At 39.8% G+C, this 17,616-nt stretch overlaps 1 protein-coding gene across 1 annotated transcript; it reads right to left on the reverse strand.

The window, feature by feature from the left end:
- Positions 1-565: 565 nt before the first annotated feature.
- LOC121260483 (bromodomain and WD repeat-containing protein 3-like) lies at positions 566-17,459 on the reverse strand. The gene is given in 26 exon segments (XM_041162365.1): positions 566-1,112; positions 1,478-1,536; positions 1,671-2,240; positions 2,351-3,164; positions 3,271-3,964; positions 3,967-4,117; positions 4,254-4,657; positions 4,746-4,790; positions 4,793-4,799; positions 5,133-5,192; positions 5,301-5,397; positions 5,807-5,877; positions 5,966-6,046; positions 6,671-6,741; positions 7,014-7,079; positions 7,082-7,181; positions 7,347-7,425; positions 14,140-14,217; positions 14,307-14,410; positions 14,537-14,667; positions 14,753-14,847; positions 15,083-15,189; positions 15,268-15,345; positions 15,452-15,561; positions 15,936-16,174; positions 17,323-17,459. Coding segments are annotated over 25 exon segments (4,491 nt in total). The 5' UTR covers positions 16,165-16,174; positions 17,323-17,459; the 3' UTR covers positions 566-922.
- Positions 17,460-17,616: the final 157 nt, after the last annotated feature.

Raw genomic sequence — 17,616 nt, forward strand, 5'->3', positions numbered from 1 at the left:
AGTACTTGTGCCCTTTTCCATCTGAACTCTCTCTAGTTCTTAAGACTTTGCTTGTCACGGAATCTTTGTTCAAGTCTTTTGGCCGCGTGAATTCTAACCACAGAGGATCCGGAATATTGCTTTTAAGTGATTTACCAACTTTGAGGTAAAAGACTCGAGCCAGCAGTTGGGTGTTCACAGCAAGAAGACAATAGAGTTTGTCGCTGGAATTAGCAACGGGTCTCATTGCACATCTGAATGCCGGTTGGTGATTCAGAAACTTGAACGGGGGGGGGGGGGGGGGGGGGGGGGGGGGGGGGGGGGGGTAATGGGGAGATTTGATATGGAATGCTTGCAACACATATCAATATAGGGGGAGGTCAGTCTTGAGAGCATTTCCTTGTACAACCTGTTGACACCAAACTAACTCCAATTCTCCATATGAACAATATAAATGGGTGCTTGATAAACCAACTTGAATTCTCTACAGATATCACTGGATTAAACAAGGAGTTCCGGATGTTGAAATCAGAAAACTAGAGTGACTTCCTAAATAAAAAATGAAAAAAAATGGAGAATGTTATCATAGATCGTTATTAATTTTTGTTACTCATTTCATGAATGAACCATTTTTTTTTCCAAAATCAATTTGGTTTAAATCAATTCTTTTTCTAACCCCACACAGGCCACGACACTGCAGCCTGAAAAGCTAAAATCAGTGGACTAGAGAATTTAGAGCTCTTCAACCTTGCTCCATTTTCCTCTTCATAAAGTAATGACATCAATCAAATTGACACATATGTGCAAGAAGAATAACAGAGGACAACAAACTCGCTTATTTCACCGCCTCAGGCATCTCCTTTCCTAAGTCCCAGATACAATGTTGTAACCCCCATCAATCCAATTTTGGAAAACAAAATCCTGCTGTCAGAAATAAGACTTACTACAACCTCGACAATTTCCTTTTAAACCAATCTGACAGGCGCCTCATCTTACCCAGCTCAGGGTGTGAGAAATAAGACTCTGCATTTGACAACATAACCATTATGTCATGCTTCACAGCCTCCAAGCTCCGGTAGTACTCATTCTTTAACCTCAAACAAATCAGTTCCGGGTACAATGGAACTGGAAACCTGAATCCACAAAACCAAGGATCACAAATTGTATAAATCCCAGCTTTTCTTGGAACAATGAATTATATAAAAGATTACTACCCCTACAACCCCTGCCTCCTATACAACCAAGATGGGAAAAAATGATGATATGTTATTCATACAATGCTAATTTGTCCGCAGGTGATACCCTGTAAGTTGTTGAATGATGGATTATGTCAAGTCATTTATATGGGGTTCTAAGTGATATTTAGGTATAAAACAGTCATATGGTTTAGTCCATCCTCATGCTTTCAGCAGGCAACACATTAGTTACTAAGGGATTCGCAGGTAAGCACATATTCGATATAAAGAATAACGACAGCCCATGTCCAGCATTTTTCTACCTATTAGAGAAGTCTGACTTTTGGGCAGCATGATTCAATTTTGCAAGTCCAAAATAATCCTGCAGGATGCACAAGCGAGCTCTGAGTAAGTAGTGTTTCTAAGTGTCTCCCATAATCATAATTTAAGCTCCAAAATGCCAAATTTCTACCAAATCAAACACAAACAGGAACGAGAAGTTTGTGACAAAATCACCTTGTTTCCATCCACTGGCCGCTCCAATTTAGCAAAAAGAGACAGGAGCTTATCTCTGGTCTCATCATCAATATGGGGGTGCTCCCATAAAATGTCAGGATCATGCAGTTCCCAAGGACAGTGTAGATGGTTATCTCCAGGATCACTTCTGTAACTAACAGTATATCTTTCCCAAGGACTGTCAGGAAACTCTTGAGATTTGGGCTTTGAAGAAAGAATTCGACCTTCCCACCACTTACCACCTTCCCCATTTGGATTTCTCCACCAAACTAGGCATTTATCCCTATGTGTCCAATTTCTCCTAATAGCAGCATCATACCGTGTTTTCTCAACAACAAAATCAGGGAAATCAATCAGTTCAGGCAGAGTCAATTCGAATGCTTTACCAAACCCAACGGAGGGATTTGAAAATTCAAGTTTGATTTTACAGCAGCTATCCCCTGAGCCTGGTAATGTGGCATAATCAAAACCTTTAACTTTGCAAACTTCCACGGCACTTAAGTTTCTATTGATTGATCTCCAAGGACCTATTTCCGACAAGAGACTTGATTCTATAAACTCTTCATGGCCCTGACAAAAATAGAAAAGAATATTACTGTGAACAGAATTACAGAAAGCTGAACTCAAAACTGAATTACAAAAGGACCAGGATCCATTGATTGAAAACAATAGGGCGGTACCTGTCTCAAATATACAACTTCATCACCTAGCTGAGGGATGTAACGGTAGCCCTCCTCATGCTCTGACAACATAAGCCACGACAATTTTCTTCCAAAATGATTTAATTTCCTCCTAGCAGAAGAATTTGGTTCATAATCATTATACCGACCATGCTGATTTCTTGTAGACCTTGATCCTTGAAGAAACTGATCAGACAATTCCATGGAGGATTTTTCAGCATTTATAGATGTCCCCATCGATGCACGGCCACTTCGCAACTTGAAGCTATGTTTCACAACATTTGGCTCCCATGACGTTGCCTTTATCTTAATGGATCTTGTTCTACGTGTTGCATCATTAGAAGCTTCAGGGACAGCAGCTTCCGCATCATGATGGTCATTAAAAGTTGCAGTATTTTCTTCCAAATCATTATCAGAACCTTCTAAATCAGTTTTCGCCTTATAGAATTTCTCACTTCCATAAGTAGCATCAGACATCCTCATGTCTGAATACAAATGCTGTGACCTCAAAGAACTTGATGTGCCAATATTTTCACCTCTAGCACTTGACAGGTCCTCCACAGTTGTAGTGAATTTCAGTTTGGAAGGACTTTTAGGGTCTGTTGCTATCCTTGTCTTTGTCCTAATTATTAACTTTGTTGGCTTAAGTGGAGCGTTCTCTTTTAGTCTGTTTGAGTGGTTAGCGTCCACAACTTCATATATTTTTAGTGACTTGTCTCTGCATTGATCAGATCTAGACGAATCTTTGTATCCCATGTCAGAATTTCCATCGTATGGGGCTGCAGAAGCATCAGTGCCAAACTGCTCCTCATCCCTGCAAGACAACATAACTCCATGAGAATCGATTAATCAATTAGCATACAACTTTCCATATGTTATCAAATATGTGCTTTTCATTATGTTATCAAGTTTTCACATACCCATTCATATCATTCTTGTTTTCCTTTCGAACATCAAAACTTGCAACCGATTCACTAAATGCATCTCTCGGCATGAGATCTCCTGATCTTGAACACTTGGATGCACATCCATTGACCTCTTCCCACGTATGCTTACTCTCCTCATCACCTGCAGGTGCCTCTGAATGCTCCCTGGCCTTTCCACTTTGTGCTTTGTCCATGCAATCACTCCTGATCTGGTTTTGGGAAAGCTCCACATTAATTATATCAGTGAAAGAGGACATTGGATCTATGGAGCCTTTGTTAGTTCTGTCTTCTTGACTGGTTTCATGAGGTCTAGAGGATGGAAAAACTGGAGCAGCCTGATTCTCACATTTGGATCTTGCGTCTTCTGGAGGCACATGCTTCTTAGAATCACGAAGTGAAAACTTCAGGAGTAATCTTCGCTTGCTACCAACATTTGGATGAGGTTCAGAAAGTTCTGGAGGCTTGGGTACATCTGTAAACTCACCTACATATGAAAGTTCCTCTTTACCACATTGCCACTGCATATTCTGCAAGTTTGCATCAGTCCTGTTGATTTTGAGGTTTGAATCTTGCAGCAGCAACTCACTATCTGAGGAATCATTTTCTGAGTCATTTTCATCTTCTCCATCTGAAGACGTTCCAGTGATTCGAGAAAACATATTTAGCGCATTGAGTGCAGCAACACGCTGGGTCTCATAGTCTTAGCTTTAGAAGACTTCCTCTTGGAAACTTTCTGACTACTTCTTGATTTCTTCGTTCTGTTACTCCAAGATACAGTGCCATCACACTCATTCAGATTCCTTTTCTTCACTCGCCTCCCTGAAGAAGTCATTGACTCGACCTGAAAAGCAATCAAATCAGTCCACATAGGCAAAAGTAACCCCCCCCCCCCCCCCCCCCCCCCCCCCCCCCCCCCCCCCCCCCAAAAAAAAAAAAAAAAAACCAAAAAAAAGAGTAAAGGTGAAGGTTTCACTTACTTCAGTTTTGTGTTTTTTCCTTCTTGATCTGCGAAGGCTATCTCTATGGCTGCGTTCAACCTCACTGTCTTCTGCAGTGGACTCTAGATCACTAGAAGAGCTGGCACTTATACTGGCCTGGTCACCTTCACTGAAATTTTCCTCAGCAACATTGTACTCTGAATCATTATCATCACTTATTATGACTTCATTTTCTGGTTCCCAATACATGGCATCTACAAACTCTGGTAGTGGCTCAATCATTCTTTCCAAATCAGCCAAGGGGAGCATCTGATCATCCTGGCCTAGACCAAAATCCAGACCAACAGCATATTTTACGGATGAAGGCTGCCACTCAATGCCCAATGCACCAAGTCTACGTTTCTGATACATACTCTGATAGGGTTCTGGATATGGCATCATACCTGGCATTTCACGTCAATCTTTGATATTAGTAGTGTTTCTCAGAGATATACTATAAGCAAGATATATAAACAGGAGCCATGAACATACTTGAATCACAAAGAGGATCTTGAATGTTCCTGCGATGTGGGGAAGTTGTGACTCCTGCATTAGATGTAATATATTTCAGAATACCACACACAAATAAGATAGGCACTGAAGATCTTTGACCAATAATAAGCCTAGAGATTCAAATATAATGTTTCTGGAATTTAGTTAATGTGTTTTAAATCTGGACAAAAAATGACAATAATATTAAGAATAAAACTAGTTGCCTCAAATCAAATAGGATTTTTCCAACTATCACATAATGACCACTTCTGACCTTGCACATGATGAAGTTAAGGTATGCATGGCATTTGACCAACTGACTTTCTTCTTATGGAAATGAAAATAAATTTACCAAACAAGAATCAAATAGTAAGGGGTGACTATTACCTGATCAAGAACATTTCCCATGGCATCCCGAATGAGGGGACGATAGTCCCCTAGGAAGAACTGTAGTAGAAATTAGACAACATGGTCATAAGACAATTGCATACTACCAACTTAGGTTGCAAATGAGGGAATAATGAGGTTTATTTTGTATGTAAAATTTTGTGGTACCTGATCCATTTTGGCATCCTTTTGGGACTCGCCTTGACCTGTGTTTAGTAAATATATTTGGCCAACATCATCTGAAAGTACTATTGATGTCCCATCCCTTTGTTTAAAAAATGAATCATCACAAAAATCTAGCAAGAATAAGCAATGGGAAAGCAACATAGGATCTAAATAGCAAAGAATTTTAATATCAAATGCACATAACAAGAATCTTTGGGTAACTGAACTGAAAATTGAAGAACATAATTACAGATATGTACTGCTGGAAGGAAATCAAGCTACATAGCAGAAATAGCTTAAAAAGATTATTCAGAAAGAAAACTACAGCCTGGATACATGAAGCAGAAATTCCATCAAGCATTTTTTTGTAAGAGGAAATTCCATCAAGCATATGATTTAGAGTGATGACAAATGGGTTAAATAGTTTAAATAGGCAAAAAAAAAAATGTCAATCAAACCAAAATAATAAAGCAAAAATTGAATACTAGAATAGTCTAGAGGTTACTTACGGGGAAAACTTTCCATCGACCAACTTAAAACGTCCAATATCATATGTCCATATAGGTGTGCCCTCCCAAATCTGGAAACACAAAGAACCAAAGACCTCAATAAACAAAGCAATTTGAACACAACATATCATCGTAGAAAAATTAAAATCACAAACTTACATCCCAAACTATAGTCCGCCCATCATACCCAGCACTCATAGCTATCCGCGGATTGAAAGGATGAACATCCAAGACATAAGACTAGCAAGCAGCCAACAATTAAACAGTGATCCATGAAAGCCAAAATAAGAATCACAAACTATTGGATGGCAGATAGGACTTAAGATCAAGAAACCTGGACCTCATGCATGCCAATCATCAATAGGGTTTAAAAATTTATAATTTTTTAAAAACTTAGCTTGATCAAGTGAAAATTTAAGAGTCATGTCAGTGTGGAGGACACACCATCTAAACTGTTGATGTGGCAAGACTTGATTTGGAAATTCATATTTTTAAATTTCTCTCACAAATCAAATCATGTCATGTCAGCAGTATGTAAAGTGTGTCCTTATCTTCTAAAAAAATCAAGGGAAGCCATGCTAGAAGGCACAAACTTTGTGCGTCAAGTTAGATGAGAAAATGTAATAGCAGAATGCACAGCAGAAGAGAATGTTGCTTGAAATGTATCATTTTTATCAAGTGTACGTAACAAATTTAGGGAGGGGGAGCCTTGATAATGATGAGTTTCTACAAGCTTAGAAGGAAAGAATAACTTCCTCTAGATTGGTTTATTTAAGTCAAGCACAAAAGGGTAATGTCTATGCAATTGATACCATGTTTACTAAAATCTACCCATGGTAGGTTCAAACATTAGACAATACTTACAGATTCACTATGACCAGTTAAAGAATGTACTAAGCTACCATCAACAGCATTCCAGACACATATTCTGCAATCTGCACAAGCACAAAAAATAAAATAAAATAAAAAAGGGACGAGTCATAAGCCAAAATATAAATGATAAGATGCAACATCAGATTCTGTAACTTAATTAAAAGCTGTTAAATCCTTCATAAATATCCATAACAAGTGATTTGGCCCAGGATAAAGCAAAATGACAAATATTGAGCTAAGATGCAGGAAACTAGGAATGCTAAAAATAAGAGAATCTTATATTAATGTAACTTTTCTCCCATAACTACATAGTCAACTACTTTAAGTACTTTACCCATGATAGCTGCAAGCACAAACCGATTATCCAGACTCCATACAATCATATTAACACCACGGGGGTTGGAAGAAATCTATGACGTGGACCTCCTCGGGGAGGCTGAGGAGGCAGTGGAGGAGGTGGAACTTTTAAATGATAGGCCCGTGTCCAACGTCCAACTTTTCCCTAAAAAATGGGAGAAAGAAGAAAACAGGAAATCAAATTGAACAGGTCGATTACATATTAAACTGCATAAAAAAGAAAGTGCAAAATAACCCAGGAAGAGGAGGTAGAACATGGTATCCACCAAACTTTGGAATATCTAAAGGAATCTCTTGGGAAAGAGCTCACATGGGATCTACGTGATCTTGGAACCCAAATAATTGCACTGCCGTCACGAGAACAAGTGACGATGTTGTCATGACAAAACCTGAGAATATTACAAGTTGAGGTAGGACATTTAACAACATAGGAATGGTAGGTGTTAAGTACATTTGAGGAGGTGTTAAGCTCATTGCAATGACTATTGTCAAAATATTAATTAAATGATTGAATTTTCCCTCTTCTCATCAACATAAATATGTAGAACAATTGGAGATTTAAAAGAATATAAAGGTCCTAAGTTCCAATCCAATGTCTGAACTCCACTATCTAGCCCCCACTTCGGTTAAACATTTCTCAAATTGCAACCACTTGTTAAGGGAAGTGTTAGAATATTAATTGAAAAAAATCAACTTACCTCTTCCTATAAACTTTAACTTTTAAGACACTCGAACATTTAACATTCATTAATGGACGGCATCTGACTTAAAAACTTTAAACATTTAAAGGAAAACAGATCAAGGGATAATATCGTGTTACTTAGTAGCATCTGCTCAAGGTAAAAAGTTAGTCTAGTGTTTTCTCTCCGTACACTTTGCGAAAACTCCTCACGTTGATCCCGACGATGATTCTGCTAAGTTGATGGTGCAGTGGTGTTGCGTTGAGTCTAATGGGCTTCACAAGAGAGTTTGTGATAGATTCGAAATTATTCATACTTGTGAAGGAAGGAGGTCTGCTACATATTATAGAGAGAGGGTGGAAGAAAGAGCATGAGCTACTGGTGGAATCAAGCACAGTGATGTGGCTTGGGAAAACGCTGGAGGAATGCTTGAGAGGGAGAAGAGGGAGTTTTATAGCACCACCAAAGAAGGCTATCGTAGCTTTATAGCACAGAGGTGCTCGAATAGCCATGGACGTTACATGGTGGTTGCAGAATATTGTAAGGGAGGAAGAAGAAGCTTTATTTTCATACCAGAAGGGGAGAGGGGGAGGGATGGAGGAGGCTGAGAGAGGCTTTGTGGGAGTGGATGCAGGTAGGGAGAAACAGGGGAGGTTCTCTCGGAGGAGCCTAGCTGAGGCCGCAGAAGGAGGTGGAGAGGCCATATGTGAGGTCCTATAAGGAGGCCCTCATGCTGGCGATGGACCACCATGATCCGAGTGGGGGTGACGGTGGTGACTGGGTCACTGGCAGAAACATGCGTCAAGCCCTTCTTGGTGTACGAAAAAAGGGCTCTGGCAGGGAGGCTGTCGAGAAGGCTAAGTGGGACGTGTGCATGGTGTTGGTGGAAATGCAGGGCCAATTAAGGAAATTGTAGTTGGAGGTGGCAGAAATCCTCTGTCGTGTTGGGCTTAAAAAGGAAGAAGACAGGGTTAAGGATTTTAAAGGAAAGGGGTTGGGCTCAGAGCGAAGGCCCATTCAGGTCCTCCCTGTGCATTATTGTAAGTCCAGGGTGAGGGATCAAAGGGTGGGCTTAGCAAAAGGAATGGGCTTCAATGGAGGAAGGTAAAAGGAATGAAGGTAGATCACTCGGGCCATTTGGTTGGGCCTCAGCCCAAGGGTCAATCGGGAAGGAATGTTGGCAAGCAACCCAAGGATGATGGGCTTCAGCCCAGGGCCTAACGGAAGTGGAAAGAATGTCCTTGGGCTTCTTCCAGCGGTGGCTCTCATGTGCATCCACCAGAGACCACGCCGCGACACTCACAAACGGAGGTGGAACTGTCGGCGGGCACACAGAAAACGCCGACGACGACGGTGGAGCACTCCGATGATGGCCTGCACATGGTGGGTACGTGGAAATCGATGGTAGAATACGTGAAGGGCTCTCCGACACCTCTGGGTGGGGTTTCTCCGTCGTATGGTGGCCAAACAATGCCGATGAGGTGCGAGGGTGCAAGTGCGACTCCGGCAAACCTTCCAGTTCAATTCCTTGAGGACTCTAAGCCGAATGAGAAGGATAGGGTTAGTTCAGAGGATCTTTCGCACTCTGATAGTGAGGAACTGTTGACCTCTGATGAAGACAAATCCCAGAGACTTGTCCAGGCTCTAAGTGAGCATATTGGTTTGGACGAAATTTCTTTGGTGGAGGAGACACAAGGTTCACCAATGGACTGTAAGGTGGGTGAACCTATCCCCCTGAATTTTATGTTCCCTGTTCATCCTGAGGTTTCAGACTAGGTTTTTGATAAGGTCAAGGAAATGCAAAAATGTGTGGGGTTGGAGTGTGAAGGCTTCGAGGAACAGTTTATGACTTTGCTTACAACCATTGAAGTGGGGCACCAACAACAAAAGAAAAGCTGGATAAAAAAAACAGTGTGAGCTTAAAAGGTTGACGTGGTCGATGAATTATGAGGGCAGTTTCAACTAGGGGTGTAACCGGTCCGGTTTTGGACAAAATTTAGGACCAAACCGGTATGTACCGGTTTTGTATTTTTCAAAACCGATTACGCCCCAATTACCCTCCTAAACCGGTACATCCGGTTTTACCGGTTTCCGGTCCGGTCCGGTCCGGTTTTCCGGTTTTTTTAAAATGTAAAAAACATATAATAAAATGTTACTTCTTATTATAAAATGTTATTAATAATTTAATATATATATTATGCTTAAAGCATATGATCAATTAAATTTTTATCTTTAAGATTAAACTTTTATTTTATAAATTATAACAACATTATCTTATATATAATTATATTAATAACATATGATCAAATAAATTACAAATGTTTATATTTAAGATTAACATTTTATGTTATTATTTATAAATTATAATATGAAATTTTTTCATATATGATATATAATTATATATATTATATATAAAAATTTAACATATAATTATATATTATATATATAAATATTTTGTATAATATATAAAATTAATTTTTATATTTTTTTTTTCCAACCGGTCCGGTTCGGTCCGGTCCCGGAAACTACAGAACCGGAACCGGCCGGTTTTCATAAAATAGGAACCGGTTCCGGACCGGACCGGTTCAAAACCGGACCAACCGGTCCGGTTCGGTCCGGTCCGGACCGGTTTTCCGGTTTCCTGGTTTAAATTTACACCCCTAGTTTCAACAAGGGCAGGTAGAATGGGAAGGGGCTGGCCATCCCCCAATGAAACCCAAAATAGTGTCGTGGAATGTTCGCAGGCTCAACGAAGCCAATAAACGTCTTCAGATAAGAAACTTGCTTCGTGAATGGAAGGTGTACATTGTTTGTTTACAGGAGACTAAGATGAAACTGATTAATAGGAGAATTGTGCGAAGTTTATGAAGTTGTGTACATGTGGATTGGGTGCATATGGCTTCTAATAGAGCATCAGGAGGGGTAGTGGTGATGTGGGATAAACGGGTGGCGGAGAAAATTGAGGAATTCGTTGGGATGTACTCAGTTGCATGCTCTTTCAAGAGTGTGTCCGATAACTTTTTGTGGGCTTTTGCAGGTGTTTATGGACCAAACTTAGACAACAACAGTGTATTATTGCAGGAAGAATTAGCAAGGGGAGACTTTAATGTCACAAGATTTCCAAGTGAGTCTTCTGGAAATAGAAGAGAACGGCCAGCAATGGTAGAGTTCTCGGAATGCATCTTTGATTTGAACTTGGTAGATTTGCCACTAGCTGGGGGTTCTGCCACGTGGTCTAACAATCAAACATGGACTCGGTTGGACCGATTTTTAATATCTCCAGAATGGGAAAGTCACTTTCCGGATGTTTGGCAAAAGCGAATGCCTCGTCTTTGTTCGGACCATTGGCCTATCATGCTAGATTGTGGTGGTCTCCGAAAAGGTCAACGGTATTTCAAATTTGAAACCATGTGGCTGATATCTGAAGGTATTGTGGAAAGGGTTAGACAGTGGTGGTCCTCATATCAGGGTAACCCTAGCTTCATCTTTATGGGTAAACTGAAAGCTTTAAAAAGGGATTTGAAGCTTTGGAACACGCAATCTTTCGGAGATATAGGGGAGAACAAAAAAAGCAAGATGAGGGAGATCCAGGAGTTAGAGAGGCTCCAAGAGGCTCGGTCTCTTACCCAAGAAGAACTAGCTCGGAAGACAATGTTGGGTGCGGATCTTGAGAGGATTATTTTATTAGAAGAGACAGAAGAAACATCTTGGTGGCAAAAATCAAGAGCTTTGTGGTTAAGGGAAGGAGATCGAAGCACGAAGTTCTTTCATAGAATTGCAAACTCCCATAGGAGAAACAACAACATAGAGATGCTGAAAATTGACAGTGTCGAATGTAGGGAAGAACAAGTAATTCATGACCATGTAGTTGGTTTCTATGAGCAGCTACTAACTGAGCCGATGGGGTGGCGGCCTTCCCTTGATGGTCTTGTTTTTTATTCCATTGGGCCGAGTGATGTCTAGGATGGAGAGGGCCTTTGAGGAGGTGGAGGATTTCGAAATAGTGAGGAAAATGGTCACGGACAAGGCACCAGGGCCTGCTGGTTTCTCTATGGGCTTCTTTCAAGAATGCTAGGATGTCTTAAAGGAAGATCTTATGAAGGTGTTTCAGGAGCTTTTCTTGGCTAGAAAATTTGAGAAAAGCCTTAACACCACTTTTCTTGCATTGATACCAAAGAAGGTGGGGACTATGGAGGTTAAGGAGTTTCGGCCCATTAGCTTAGTTATACAAGATAATATCCAAAGTGCTTGCGAACCGTTTAAGTGAGTTAGTGGGGAAGATCATTACAAAAGCCCAAAATGCTTTTGTAAAAGGTAGGCAAATTCTTGATGCGGTTCTTATTGCTAATGAATGTCTTGACAGTAGATTGAAGGCTGGCACAACAGGGATCATTTGCAAGCTAGACAAGGAGAAGGCGTACGATCATGTTAACTGGGACTTCCTTCTCTACCTTCTTGGAGGTGCGGTTTTGGAGAGAGGTAGCAATCGTGGATTCGTTGGTGCATATCAACGGTGAAATTCTCTGTGTTGATAAATGGTAACCCAGCTGGTTTCTTCCATAGCTCACGAGGCCTACGACAATGAGATCAATTGTTGCCATTGATGTTTGTTATTGTTATGGAGGCGCTAAGCAGGATGAACTCGGCCTTGGTTATTAATGGCTTCGTGGATGCATTTTTTATTGGAACCCCAGATAGGGGAATCATTAATATTTCTCATTTGTTGTTTGCAGATGACACACTTATTTTTTGTGAGTCCGATCAAAATCAGGTTCGAGCACTAAAGGCCATGCTTCTTTGTTTCGAAGCAGCATCCGAGTTGAAAGTGAACTTCGACAAATCAGAGATGGTACCAGTTGGAGATGTTCCGAATATACCAATAGTTGGCTAGCACATTGGGGTGTAAGATAGCCTCCCTTCCTTTGACTGACCTGGGACTTCCGTTGGGGTAGTCGAGAGGACGTCCTTTTTATGGGATACAGTGATTAAGAAAGTAGAGCGGAGACTGGCGAGATGGAAGATAATGTACTTGTCGAAAGGTGGTAGGATTACCTTGATTAAGAGTACATTATCTAATCTACCAAAATATTTTTTATGCCTCTTCCCTATACCTGCAAGTGTGGCATTTCAAATTGAGAAACTCCAACGTGACTTCTTGTGGGGCAGAGTGGGGGAGGAGTTCAAATTTCATCTAGTCAAGTGGGAGATGGTATGTCTCCCTATCTCTAACGGTAGTTTGGGTATTAGAAATGAGGACTTTTAATCGAGCGTTACTTAGAAAATGGTTATGGAGATACAATAAGAAACCAGAAGCCCAGTGGAAATTGGTGATTGAGTGCCAATATGGAGGCTTATAGGGGGGATGGTGTACTAAAGAAGTTAGAGGAGCCCATGCAGTGGGGTTGTGGAAACACATAAGAAGAGGATGAGGGGTCTTTACTCGACATACTTGACTTCATTTGGGTGAGGGTTCTAGGATTAAATTCTGGAAAGACATATGGTGTGGTGACAATACTCTACAAGATTTATTTCCTTCACTATTCCAAATTGCAAATGCCAAAGATGTTTCAGTGGCGGAAGTCATGGGGATTTCGGGTGGGCAAATCCATTGGAATATCAATTTTAGTCGGGCGGCACAAGATTAGGAAATGAGTAGCTTTGCTGATTTTTACAGCCTTTTGTACTCCATAAAACCGAGCAATCAGCAAGAAGATGGGTTGTGGTGGATACCCGCAGGGCAAGGCTCTCTCGCAAGAGCCCCCCAATAGTCAATTTCCTTGGAGAAGGCTTTAGAGACATAAGGCGCCCCCCAAAGCTGCATTTTTTGTGTGGACAACATTGTTGGGTAAGATCCTCACAACCGACAACTTGAGGAAATGGAGGATAATCATAGCAGGTTGGTGTTGCATGTGTAGAAGAGGGGGCAAGTTGGTGGACCATCTCCTACTACATTGCGAGACAACAAGGGTATTATGGAATGAGGTGTTTAGTAGATTAGAAATTGATTGAGTTATGCCGGAGACAGTGGTGGCAGTGCTGGCCAGTTGGATAAATATAAGAGGCATGCAACATATTAAAGCGGTTTAGAAGATGATCCCTATATGTATCATGTGGTGTTTATGGCAGGAGCGAAATGAGCGGACCTTTGAAGACAATGAGAGATCATTGGAGGAGCTTAAAGCTTTATTTTATAGAACTCTCTATATCTGGGTCATTGCTGTTGACTTCAATGGCATGGACCTACATGATTTTCTTGTCTCTATTGCTCCTTCCTAGTTAGGGCATACAATTGTTTTCTTCTTGTGTATTGTACTGGGCTATGCCCATTCATTGATCAATAAAATTTGTTTACTTATCAAAAAAAAAATCGTGTTACTTAAATTTTGAAACGAAAAGAAAATGAAAAAGAGCATATGGTCAGACCAGGAATTTTTGAACTTCGGAATGTTCTCCTCCTTCAATGAGTCAGACATTGAAGTTTTTGAAGCCACAGCACAGCCACTGCACATGGAAGTAACACATAAGATATGAAATATCTGAAAGCAAATTACTTCCTTTTCCTATTCAGTCACTAACTGGAGCTGACTAACCTGAATTGCACATAATTGACATCGTTCTCATGGCCAGATAACACATCCATCTCATGCATTGGTTGATCAGAGTCATCTGGGCTAGATTTAAAAGCATTCCAAACCTGCAAAGTAACTGTTGTTGATGAACATATCCAAAAGATCTATAATAATAGCAACCAATACAAGTAAGCTAAATTTAGGTAGATGAACTATAAGAACTTAATTTTAGGGTGTATGTTTGAATATACCCTTGCAAAAGTGTCAGAACTACCAGTAACAAAAACGGTTCCATTGGCATTGTAAGCACAACAAAGTATTTGATGGCTCTGCAGACCATTGCTTGAGGAGGGTCCATTACTCGATGGACCACTGCTCTTCCCTGCAGTAAACTTCACAGTCCTACTTAAGTTCACATCACCCAGATTCAAACCAACTAGATAACAATGTAGAAACAATCATCTAACCATTTAAGACATCTGAAGGCTTTGGTGTGTATATTCGAGGCTTGCACTGGGAATACCTAGCATCCCAGATTCGACAAGTTCCATCATCCGATGATCTACAAATGTTATAACAGCAGATGTAATATAAAAAGAAAAGAACTCCAGCAAATCATTACTAACACCAGAAAGCTCGCTAGGAGTTAAAAGTTCCTAGAATGAATAAACTACTTTACATGAATACATAAAAGTGGTATTAAATCAGGTTTTTCAGATTAAACAATTATCACAGCAGATCAACTGCACAACTAGAAGGAAGCAACCAGGAGTAATGACTCAGAAAATGGGGCTCACGATAAAAGCTGGTAAACAGCACTTGGCCTGGGACTAAATACAATAGCAGTGACAGCGCCAGTATGCCCCCTTAAAACTGAAATCGGCATTCCATCTGGCAAACGCCACTGGGATAGAACAGAAAGAACTAATCAAATGTCACAGAATTTGAAAGAACATGAAATGCAGGATAGGGGTATACTTACAACTCGAATGACAAAGTCATTTGAAGCAGATGCCACCAAAGCGTTATTTGAACTCACAGCCAAGTCAGTAATGTCACCCTTTAATTCAAGAGTAGAGAATAATAATAAGATATGAAATACAAAAAGAGCAAGATGCATTATCAAAGTATTACTTTCACTCAAGATATGTACAATCCTAACTCACTTCATGTCCTCGACAACTGGCCAAGGAAAATGCTGTTTCCATTGACCAAATCTTGACAAGTCGATCATCAGAACCCGTGATAACATATCTTCCTAACCTATCAAATATAGCTACAAGAAAGAAGCAAATTTGTTAAAATTGTTTTATCAGCATTAAACTTTGTTCTAAATTTGGCACTATGACAGTATGAAACACAGATTCATATAGAAGAAAATGTCATGATGGACAATAGATATGTGGCAATATAATGCGTGTTAAGCAAATCAAGCTCAGCGATATTCTCAAGGAACAATACTAGTTCGAGAAAACACTGTCCATTTCTTTTTTAAATATAGTTATTAATTTATAGAAAAGAAATGCTAAAATCATGAAAATGCTTGGAAATAGTCCACATCAGTGGCCCACTTACTGTATCCTTTTTCCAGACTATTTACTAAGACATATAATATAACATGATCTCTTAGAATGGGATGAGAAACCTTACCACAATAAACAGCACTACGATGTCCCCTTAGCTTCATCTTATTTTGCATCTTTTGTACCATAGTCAATGGTTTAGCAACTGCATAACATGCAGAGCGAATGGATGGAGCACGATGATGCTTGGTGAACCCTCCTCCAATTTCCCTTAAATTTAGCCCGCGAACCTGATCAGCCTGCATGTGAGGCCAACGCAGGTAAGCTTGTAAAGGCTTAACTTGCTTGTTTCCCATATTCTCTCACCTGAAAAGGACAAGGAAAGTTCAGAAATAAGAAAATCAATAAATCAATATCATTTCACTAGAAATGAATAATAACACTTTTTTCGTCAATAAAATAAAGATTTTTCTAATGATGAAAAAGGGTGTTGTTACCCCAATACACAAAAAGTATACAAGAGTTCCACCTAACAGGCAAAAGGAAAAAAGAAGTAGAAATTCTTGAAAAGTGGAAATAAAAAGAGTTACACCATCTTAGGCGATTGGCCAATTATATAGGATGGTAAGGAAGAAAGATTTGAGCTCTGATGCCGATTTCTCGCAATCCTCAAAACCATAAAAAAATGATATCTTCTAGGCACTTTCTATACTATGTAGGTGGCAGTTAATGGTACTTTCTATACTAAAAAAATACCTCTCCATAATATTCCCACAAACTATGTAGGTGGCAGTTAGGAAAGAAAGAGAAAGACGGCTAGCTATTTGCAACAAAAAGATAGTCTAAAGTTCTCATTCAGGGACAAAGCTGCAGAGATGGAATTTCAATGAGTATTAGATCTCAATAAGGGAATGAAGATATGATTTAAAGCCATAAACACCTTAAATAAACATAACCGTGGAAAAAATAAATAAACGCTAAACTATTTCTTCTCATGCATGTTCTAATAGCGTTGTGTTAAGTTTACGATACTTGCATTCAACTGGAAAGCATCTTCAAAGAAGAAAAGGGTGAAGATGGCTTTGAAGATGCTATCTAACAAGTTAAAAAACTTGCTGACATTTCAGAATTGTCTTCTGGCTCTCTATTAGAGAACTACTGACCATATACTAGAAGTGTTTGGACACAAGCTCTAGGGAGTAGTTGTGCTTTAATTTAAATCATCCTTTGTTTCAGGAAAAAAGCTTGAAATTTATAATGATACTATATATTATGAAAACAGTTCACTATGTCAATCTAAAGAGAAAAGTTTGCTGTGCTTAGGATCTGCCAAATAAAGGTGCTAGCCTCCAGATAAGTAACAATGCAAATTCTTTCCTAATTCTAATAGTTCTCCATCCATGTCAGCATAAAAGAGCCTAAGAGAAACAAAACCATATACAGAAAAAGAAATTCATTGCTAAAAGCCATTTTCTCCAAGATATAAAAAACTCTGCAGATAAAAAAAAACATACAATCGAGAAGCGAAAAGGATCCAGATCCCAGTAGTGTGGGAACATCAGCTGCATTGGGAGTACTTCCTCCAACCTTGAGATGAAAAGGAGGGGCTACACTCGCTATCAGTTGCTTCAGAAGCCTTACCAAGTGATCCTTCTCAATGTGGGGATACCTAGGGGTTATAAAAATGACAAATCAATTCAATCGTATATGGCAGTAACACAAAAAGATGCACCATGTGAAATTCAATAAAAGAACATAAATAAATTGGTGCAATTCAATAAAAACTTTGGTAGAACAGAGCCAGCAAG

This window comes from Juglans microcarpa x Juglans regia, chromosome 4D (genome assembly GCF_004785595.1).
Source record: "Juglans microcarpa x Juglans regia isolate MS1-56 chromosome 4D, Jm3101_v1.0, whole genome shotgun sequence".
NCBI classification, from domain to species: domain Eukaryota; kingdom Viridiplantae; phylum Streptophyta; class Magnoliopsida; order Fagales; family Juglandaceae; genus Juglans; species Juglans microcarpa x Juglans regia.